The sequence below is a fragment of the Doryrhamphus excisus genome, chromosome 3 (genome assembly GCF_030265055.1).
Source record: "Doryrhamphus excisus isolate RoL2022-K1 chromosome 3, RoL_Dexc_1.0, whole genome shotgun sequence".
In the NCBI taxonomy this organism is placed as follows: Eukaryota; Metazoa; Chordata; class Actinopteri; order Syngnathiformes; family Syngnathidae; genus Doryrhamphus; species Doryrhamphus excisus.
In genome coordinates, this window is record NC_080468.1 from 16,612,887 (window position 1) to 16,623,327 (window position 10,441).

At 44.4% G+C, this 10,441-nt stretch overlaps 1 protein-coding gene and 1 long non-coding RNA gene across 5 annotated transcripts; one reads left to right on the plus strand and one right to left on the minus strand.

The window, feature by feature from the left end:
* The first annotated feature begins 377 nt into the window (after positions 1-377).
* On the plus strand, positions 378-9,252 carry hlfb (HLF transcription factor, PAR bZIP family member b). Of its 4 annotated transcripts, none has more exons than XM_058066910.1 (4): positions 378-4,390; positions 5,397-5,768; positions 6,446-6,651; positions 7,814-9,252. In XM_058066910.1, exons 1-4 carry the CDS (start codon positions 4,270-4,272, stop codon positions 8,030-8,032), a joined length of 918 nt encoding a protein of 305 aa, XP_057922893.1. In that variant the 5' UTR covers positions 378-4,269; the 3' UTR covers positions 8,033-9,252. The 4 variants fall into 4 exon arrangements, with proteins under 4 accessions (XP_057922893.1, XP_057922895.1, XP_057922896.1 ...); XM_058066912.1 differs by having other exon boundaries at positions 7,817-9,252; XM_058066913.1 differs by having other exon boundaries at positions 5,433-5,768.
* Positions 5,638-8,758, minus strand: LOC131125397 (uncharacterized). The gene is made up of 3 exons (XR_009129022.1): positions 8,663-8,758; positions 5,861-6,039; positions 5,638-5,760 (listed from the first exon to the last, which is right to left on the minus strand). It is a non-coding gene; the product is annotated as an uncharacterized LOC131125397 (long non-coding RNA).
* Positions 9,253-10,441: the final 1,189 nt, after the last annotated feature.

Consider the following 10,441-nt stretch of genomic DNA (forward strand, 5'->3'; position numbering starts at 1 on the left):
GTAAGAGCCTTTGGACTTTGCAACCGGTCGCCATGGCAGCTTCAGGGCCTCCAAACGCATTTTTGTCTCACTCATGAATGGGAACGAGCGCCAAAGCCGTCCTCTGTCAATCGCCGCGCTTCTCCGTGCACGTTGCCGTGGAAACGCGGCCAGTTTGTGTAACAGTCGACAAATTCACAAAGTTGTTAACGCAGCTTCAGTCGCTCCACTTCCTGTTGTGCTGCCCTTTGACAGTCACGTGACCCAGACGACCTCATGGTGCTCACCGGGGACCGCCGCCGCCGTGACCGCACCCCCACCCTCGGAGTTCTCCAACGGCGAGCCGGAGCAGGCGGCCGAGCGGCGGCCCGGACCGTCCATCGAGACGGAGATGTAGACGGAAATGGAGGTGGTTGTTGTTGCCGTGGAAACCAATCGTAAGACTGTTTTTGTAAAAGAAGCTGGCTCAGCGAGCCTTTTAGCCAATCAGAAGCCTGAAGACAGCCACTGGTGGAAAAGACACAAAAACAAGAATAGCCAATGGAAGTTCCACAGCAACATGATACACTACATGGCATGTTACAGTGTTTTAGATGACCTGTTACACGACATTTTACATGACATACTACATACATGACATGACACACTACATACATTACATGATACATGACATTTGACATGACACACTACATGATACATCACATGACACACTACATACATTACATGATACTACATGACATTTTACATGACGCACTACATGATACATGACATTTGACATGACACACTACATGATACGACACACTACATACATTACATGATACTACATGATACATGACATGACACTACATACATTACATGATACTACATGACATTTAACATGACACACTACATACATTACATGATACATGACATGACACACTACATACATTACATGATACTACATGACATTTTACATGACACACTACATTATACATGACATGACACACTACATACATTACATGATACTACATGACAATTTACATGACACACTACATGATACATGACATGACACACTACATACATTACATGATGCTACATGACATTTTACATGACACACTACATGATGCATGACATGACACACTACATACATTGCATGATACTACATGACATTTTACATGACACACTACATGATACATGATATGACATGACACACTACATACATTACATGATACTAAATGACATTTTACATCAGAGGTAGGGAACCTATGGCTCGGGAGCCAGGTAGGGCTCTTTTGATGACTGTATCTGGCTCTCAAGCATTTCTTACCACAATAAAAATGTATGTTTGCTAACATTTTAAAGTAAACATCACAGAAATGACTGTTAAAAATAATATTAAAAATCAAAACTTTCTTATGCATTTTAATTCGTCCATCTATTTTCTACTGCAATATGGCCGACCATATCCATCTTTCTTGATGATATTTTCCAGGTCAAACACCAAAACTTGATTATTACTGGGTAATGCTGTAGTCTACCTCGGTCATTGAGATGTCAAAAAAACATGTAAATGTAAACTTTTCGTCTTTTAGTCAAATAGTCACCTAGCTAAAGCTGCAGAACCAAGCCTTTTGACGAAGATGGCCAAAAGAATGAAATACGTGTACGGAGTATGGTGCAAAACCATGCAGCAGCAGAAGTTGCATTAATGGCAGCAAGTATTTGATTTATTATTGGACACTGCGCTGCTCACGAAAGTATGCTGGCCACACCCCCTTGGCGTGGGGTAGTGTGCCTGGTCTACGTAATTAGAGCCCATTATATCTAAAACTGTTGGTCTTACATAAAAATGCACACATTTTATTGCATTCAATGTTTAAAAAAAATGTATATGGCTCTCACAGATACACATTTTAAAATATCTGGCCTTCATGGCTCTCGTAGCCAAAAAGGTTCCCGACCCCTGTTTTACATGATACACTACATGATGCATGACATGACACACTACATACATGATACTACATGACATTTTACATGACACACTACATGATACATGACATGACACACTACATAATTACATGATACTACATGACACACTACATGATGCATGACGTGACATGACACACTACATACATTACATGGTACTACATGACATTTTACATGACACACTACATGATACATGACATGACACACTACATACATTACATGATACTACATGACATTTTACATGACACACTACATACATTACATGATACTACATGACATTTTACATGACACACTACATGATACATGACATGACACACTACATACATTACATGATACTACATGCCATTTTACATGACACACTACATGATACATGACATGACACACTACATACATTACATGATACTACATGACATTTTATATGACACACTACATGATACATGACATGACACACTACATACATTACATGATACATGACATTTTACATGACACACTACATGATACATGTCATGACATGACACACTACATAATTACATGATACTACATGACATTTTACATGACACACTACATACATTACATGATACTACATGACATTTTACATGACACACTACATACATTACATGATACTACATGACATTTTACATGACACACTACATACATTACATGATACTACATGACATTTTACTACATGACACACTACATGATACATGACATAATACCACATGACACTCACAGGGTAGCTACAGTGCTTTGTGTGTTTTGATGGCAGTGTAGTGTGTACGGGCTGGTGCTTGGAGGTGATTTACATCGGCAAAGTGGGCCTGAAATAGAATTAGTGCTGACTTCCTCGTTCCTCTTTGTTCTCACCCGGGCCGGGTGAGAACAAAAATCCTTTGGAGTCCTGGTCTCGGGTCTGGTCGCGGTTCTGATCTCTGTAGCTTTGCTCTGCCTTCCTGTCTGACAGACGATGTGGATCTTGGCCACTAGGGGGCAGCTGGCTGTCACCTGAACAGGTTAGATGTTTGCGCGTGACGGAGATGAGTCACGGAGCCGTTTGGCCAGCCCGCCAGGTGTGGAGGAGCCTCGTCCTACTTTTCACCCCTGACAATGGTCACCACAACATCCGCATCCTAGCAACCGTTGCTAAGGACGTCTTGCAGCTCGGTGCTTAGAGAATCATATTCAGACTCAAACATCAACTTCACTCCTTCCTTCCCTCCTTGTCTGGCTTCTTCTTCTTTTTTCCTCCCATGCTTCCTTACACGTCTCCTCCCTTCATTCCTTCTTTCGTTCCTGCCTACCTTCCTTCTCCACTTGGATGTGTTTTTCCCTCCGTGTCGAGCACATGAGCTTCAACGTGACCGTGTGTGTGCGCGCTGGGGTGGCGGTGGTGGGGGTCAGGTTGGCTCTGGCTTCTGATTGGTTAAAAGTAGGTCAAGCCGATCCACTCATGTGACCCAGCATTCCTCTGTGGGCGTGTGTCTGTGCATGCGTGCGTGCATGTGTGTGTATGTGTGTGTGTTGATCACGGTGATACCAAGACAGTCACTAAAGTTCCCGATTCTGATCTTTCGGACTATTTTCCGCATCTCAAAGTTAATCTTTCAATGAGAAACAAGCCCGATGTAAAGAAAGCGACATTTAAAAGTTCAAAAAGTTGATCCTTTGAAGTAGTTTCCTCCGAAAGCACAATAAAATCCATAAATGAGGCGAAAAAAAACCCTGACTGTCTGTCTGACTGTTTTTGTCATTCATGAAGTTGTAATTTAATAAACATTTACAGCTTAATTTAATCATAGATTGTAGTATTTAAATTAAATGTTTGAGGTTGTGTTTACATGAATTAAAAAAAGTTAGCTAGGCGCTATGTGCCGAGAGAAAGGGGCGTGGCTTGAGATAGTAGCTGTGACGCCACGAGCCCCTGGAGGCAAGAGAACGATTTGTGTTTTCCGATTCCAACCAGCTCAGTTCGGCTCGGGTCACTGTTCGTTGCTTTTGTGGTGGATATACTTCCATTAATATACGTCAACAATAATATTCCACAGTATCACGCCTCGTTCCTCTTCAATTTGTCGTCTCTACCCGGAATCGGTTTGCCGAGAGGGAGTCGGTCAGTGTTCGCCGGTTCAGTTCGAAAGACTCTTCCGTAAAATTCAGTTCGTTCACCCCCGCTCGGGCGCGCTCACTCGCAGTCGCGCGCTCCTCTTGTGCTGAACAGCAAGCGGAGACTGTCAGTGTCAGACCACACGTCCCTGCGGCGCCGCAGTCTTCGCCGAGGCCCGCTTCTGTCGTCTTTTGGGGGTCTTTTGGCTCCCCGAGGGAGGCGCCATGGAGAAGATGTCCCGAGTGCACGTGAGCTCCTTGAACCCATGTTTCCTTCCCGCGTCTTCTCATGGAGTCCTCAAGTCTCTGCTGGAGAACCCCGTCAAGCTTCCCATGCATCACGAAGGTCACTCGACTTCTTCGTTATTGTGATTGACATCGTTATTATTCTTAATCTAACTATTATCTACTATTATTGCTATTTTCCTGAAATGTTCCTTGTCAGACGAACACTTAATAGTTGTTTAAAAGTTATACAAGTCCTAACTAGTGTTATAACAGGCTTCACTTTATTTGGTCCTTTGGTGTTTTTGGCTCTTTGGTCTTGTTTGATCTCACCGGCCTCACGTGAGACCCGGAACACCACCACCGCTTCTATATGATAGGATATTATATAATACTATATTGTATAATTGTTATTTTAGATCATATTTTAGATAATAATATGATGATATAGTACTCTGTGTCCTAATTTCTCATAAGGATATTAAAAAGGGGCTCTTAAAGACATGTCATTGAGGGGAGATAAATATGAAATAATATTTAATAATACAATGAAATGTACGAACCCATAAACATAATCATGTAATTGTATTATATATTCTAAAAGTGTCTCTTTTATAAATAATGTAATTTATGATGTAAGAAGTTTGATAAACATCAGTCATTGATGTTAGATATTAAATAATATTCCATAAATTATTTTATTATTTTATTTTATTCCATAAAATATTTTATTAAGTATTAGAAAAGTGGCTTTTTCAAAAGTTGTTGATGTTTAATAAGTCATATTGTAGAATTATAAACATATTCTATAATAGAATTTATAAATGGAGTATAATTTCTAAGAAATAAGATCAAATGTTGTCATTTCAAGCTTTTCTTTGATGTTAGATAAACATGAAATCATATCTTGTGGTATGATATCATTCATAAATGATACATTTTTATCATCTAAGAAATTAGCTGTCAAAAAGAAGGGATGGGCTCCCCTTTAGCGTTGACGTTATTGGGTCGTCCGGCATGGAAATGTTGGCCCCGGTGGTGAAACGGCGGCGAGAATCCCAACATGGCGTCGATGGCGAGCAGCAGGAAGTCAAGTTGTTGATAAATGTGCGTCTCATGACTTCCAGCGTCTCATGACTTTTCCCGCCGTGCCGTCCGAGCAGCGTTCAACAAGGAGAAGGAGGAGAAGCTGCAGGAGGACAGCAGCGCCCCCCAGTCGGCCTTCCTGGGCCCCACCCTGTGGGACAAGACGCTGCCCTACAACGGAGACAACTTCCAGCTGGAGTACATGGACCTGGAGGAGTTCCTGTCCGAGAACGGGATCCCCTCCAGCCCCGCCCAGCACCCGCCCCACCCTCTGCCGCAGCTGCCCGGCCACCCGCCCATCATGGCCCCCGCGCCGTCGCCCTCGGTGATGGACCTCAGCAGCCACGCCTCCACCTCGGCCTCGCCAAACTGTCTGCACCCCAGCCCGGCTGGTGCGTCGAAGCCCTTTCAAAGTAAGAGCGCACACAATGGCGACGCTGAACATTCACGCTGAACTTCCTGTGCTAGCGTAGTCAAGAGGTGTGTGGGGGTCAAAGGTCGTCACCTTGATGCTGCACGTGTTTATCTTATCTGTACCAACATGTCACATGCTAGCGTACGTGGACCACAGGACCGCATCTATCTGTGGTGGGTTGCTGAGGGGTGGGGGGTTCTCCACAGCCGTTATTGTGGTGCCGCAGCGCCACCTGGTGGACCGAAGGCGCCGCCTCGTCTGGGCTGGTCCTAACAAAAACAAAGCAATAACCAGTTTTTAGCTCGGCCTTCTACGTTTAGCGGCGTAATCTGCCATGTTTGCGTTCCCGCACGGCCGATAAGAAGCCATGTTGGCGAGGCCCCTAATGAAAAGCAAACAGCTGCAGGGAGGGACGACGAAAGCAACACAAACATCCTCATCCTGCCGCAAACATTTCCTCCTCGCGTATGTGAAAAGCTACACTTTTAACTGTTTTGTTTTACTATTATTGATTATTATTGATTAGGATTTGAAAAACTGAGTCCTGTTGGCCTCATGATGGCCGACAGACAAGCAGGTGTGTTAGTTCTCCAGGTCAATGAGGGTGCCGCCACCTGCCGGCCGCAGGGCGTTACTGCACCCTCAATGATTGCCATTTCCGGTCTTGTCCTCCAGGCCTCAGAAACACTCCCAGCCCCATCGACCCAGACTCCATCCAGGTCCCGGTGGGCTACGAGCCCGACCCGAGCGACCTGGCGCTGTCCAGCGTTCCGGGCCAGGAGATGTTCGACCCGAGGAAGCGCAAGTTCTCCGCGGAGGAGCTGAAACCTCAGCCAATGATTAAGAAAGCTCGCAAGGTCTTCATCCCCGAGGACCTGAAGGTAATTTGGAGCTGGTGCTCGCCGCTCAGCATGATGCACATTTCATTCAGGCGCCCGCGTTGCAGCGCCGCCATTGGCCGCCGCTTCCCGCCTTAAGAGGCTTAAGGGCAGGAGAGACGTGACGTCCGAAAGCTGGGAGGATTTGATGTTTGAATTTGTGCAAATGAAAAGTGGGGCTGAGCCACTAAAGCTGATTAATGGGGAAGCAGGAAACAAGAACACGCCTCGTTCATTCACTAATGGACTCTTGGCGATGCCACGACTGGCCGCTGGGGGGCAGCAAAGTCATTGAAAACACCAGTCCAATAGTCTCATCACTACTTACTGTTAGTAAACAGTAACAATTGGAAATATTTCATACAATACTACAGTAGACCTCACCGTAGGAGGTACTTATGTATTATTGTGGCCTTGCAAGTATTTAAATACTACAATAGCTTTTCATTCTTGGAGGTATTTGAGTACTACAGTAACCGTGTGAGTATTTAAACACTACATGTCGCTCATCTTTGGAGGTATTTAAGGTACATGGAAGTATTTTAGTACCATAGTAGCCCTGGAAGTGTTTAAGTAGTACACTTGACTTCATCCTTGGAGGTATTTGAATACTACAGTAGGGTGGGACCATAGGTCAATCAAGAGCTTTGCCTTCCGGCTCCACCCTTTTCCGACCCTTTTATCAACAAGGTCCACCCCCCGCCCCCGACCCCCCACCCCCGTGAGGAGGTGGTCCCAAAACACAAACTATGTCACATTGCACCGGACCCTGATGCTTGCCCCTGCAGGTGGGGAGATCCTGGGCCCGACCACCAGGCCCTCCCCCTGGCCTGGCTCCAGGGTGAGGCCCCGATATCCCGTGTTGGCCTGGGAGACCCTCCTGGGGGCACATTTACCCAGAAAACCACGATAAGGTGGTGATTCACAGAGGAGCTAGAGTAGCCTACATCCTTAATTGTAGTATATAATAATATACATCATGAAATATTAATGATAAATGATTAATGTTATTCTTACAGAATGCCAAGTACCAATAAAAAGGATCTGGCCACACTTAGGACATCCATGCTCTATAGAAAGGATGCTAGCAAGCTTACTTTGAAGTAATATTTTGGTTTTTCTACCCCCCCCCCCCCCCCCCCCCCCAACACCTGTTGCCTTTGAGCAGGATGACAAATACTGGGCCCGGCGCAGGAAGAACAACCTGGCCGCCAAGCGTTCGCGAGACGCCAGGCGGCTGAAAGAGAACCAGATCGCCATCCGAGCCGGTTTCCTGGAGAAGGAGAACTCTGCTCTGAGGCAGGAAGTGGCCGAGCTGCGCAAAGAGCTCGGACGTACCAAGAACATCCTGGCAAAGTACGAGGCGCAGCACGGGCGGCTATGAGGGCACACACACACACACACACACTCTCTCATACACACTGTACTAACGGCTCCACTCACTAGAAAGTGAAGCTTCCATTAAAACTGGAAGATATTTTTTAATAACGTGGCCACCAGAGGGCAGCATTGCTCGTTTAAATCAACGGTGTGTTTGCGCCTATGCCCAACATTGACTTGGCAGCTCCGCTTTGCAGTGAGTGGAGCCAATCAGAGGCCAGAATGTCTCCGCCCTATACCAAGCCTCGCCCATCCCGACCCTCTCGCGAGCGCTGCACGTGCATATATATATATATATATATATATATATGTACAGTACGCGTGCGCGGCAGCCTCATCAATGTGAACGCGAACGCCTTCTGCTCTTTTATAACGAAATGAGCCCAAAAATGCCAAAAATGTTTTCTTTAACCCCTCAGAGTTCGTTGAAAGCGAGCTTTGACGCCATCAGGGAGTAAATAGCTTATTAAGGACCAACCCAAAGAGCAGCAGAGATATTTTATTTTGCTTTACTGAGCAGCTCAGGAAGCTAATGCAGCCCGCTAGCAGGAGCAGTTAAAGCTGTCTTGTGGCGACAAAAAGGCTGGCTTCAATACATTTTGAATGTTTGAAATGATAAAAAACCACAACTTACCTGGTTTTAAAGTGCGTTTAGAAAGCAATCAGTGCAATAAGTTGGCTTCTTTTCTTTTTTTCCTCTGCGGTGTTCTACCAGTGTGTAGCTCAGTGCTGCCCCCAGTGGCAGAGCGAGGCATGAATGTATTATTTTACACGTTTAACAATGGATCACTTTAGTACTGCAGACCAAAAGAAAGACCTTAAAGGATATATTGATATATATTCCAAGTTCAAATGTTTATATCGGTGTTTTTGTACAGTCTCTTTTCCTACTTAGATATTGGATGTGTATTTTGGAAAAGCGTTACTTTAAAGCAGTGCAGTGTTCATTTAGAAAGCAAACTACGGGCATTACGCAAGCGTTGAATTTGTCTTTTACCCGCGTTTAGTTGAAATACCTCGCCTGAAGTACCTGACGTTTGTTGACACGGTCGATGACGTTTATAGCGTGCGAATGTAGTCACCCAACACAAAGCACTTACTTTCTTTTTCTGCTGTCCTGTCTCATTTTTCCCTTTTTATCCGCTTATTGTGGGTTTTAAGACGTTTGTCTCAGTTTGAACATCAACGTTATGAATAAAAGGAAAAAAAAAAACGACCAACAAACTATTTCTGTTTGAGTCTCTTTGCTCTAAAAGTGTAAGGAATGGTGTTTGTGTTCCATTGAATATGATTGGAAGATTAATTTATTTGAAGTCTTACTTAAGTCATACTTAAGTACATACTACATTGTGTAAAGGTGACTATAGGAGAGTTATTTAATGTCAAGGGTATTAGAAGGTCCTAAACAGCTTTCCTATGCTCTAACTATGGAAATTCCATTTACAAATAAAGAATCCTGTTTAGTGGAAATTCATTTATCACTGTGGGGTCAGGAACCAACGAACCGCGCTAAACGAGGCATCACTGTATTTGTATTTATCTTTATTTTAGCAACTTGTATGCTGGGAAATGCTTAAAATAATACATAAAAGTTGCTGAAATATGCATTTTTTATTATTCTGGACATTATTATAGACATTTTTTTATTAATTTGAACAATGAGTTTCTACCAGGGTTCGGTCCCCGCCCTCGGCCATCTCTGTGTGGAGTTTGCATGTTCTCCCCGTGCATGCGTGGGTTTTCTCCGGGTACTCCGGTTTCCTCCCACATTCCAAAAACATGCTAGGTTAATTGGCCACTCCAAATTGTCCATAGGTATGAATGCGGGTGTGAATGGTTGTTTGTCTATATGTGCCCTGTGATTGGCTGGCGACCAGTCCAGGGTGTACCCCGCCTCTCGCCCGAAGACAGCTGGGATAGGCTCCAGCACCCCCCGCGACCCTCGTGAGGAAAAAGCGGTAGAAAATGAATGAATAAATGAGTTTCTGGTCAGCAGGTGGCAGCACCCTTGCTTGACCGTTAAAACAGCGAAAAGCTCATTTGTTTGTGTTCAAATGAATGTTGGGGTGTTTTTCTCCGAACTGTATATTTGATTTACTTTCATCCTCAACATGTGGAGCGTTTTTTTTGGTGATTAGTCCCGGTGTTTTTGCTCTGGCTAAGTTGCAAATGTCCTTACATAAGTCCATTTTGTCAAAGTGGAAGCAAACGCATGAGAATATTTTGCTAATCCCGCTGTGTTTTTAGCGGCGGGTGAAAAAGGCAGCTGGCATAAGGATTTAAATGTGCTCTGCCGCTCGCTGAAATGCCATGTTTCTCTTTTAATCACTTTTAAACGTCATCTTTAAACACGGTATGTGGCATACGTTTTAACCCCTGAACCAGCCCGAAGCATGCTAGTTTTAGCATTGGT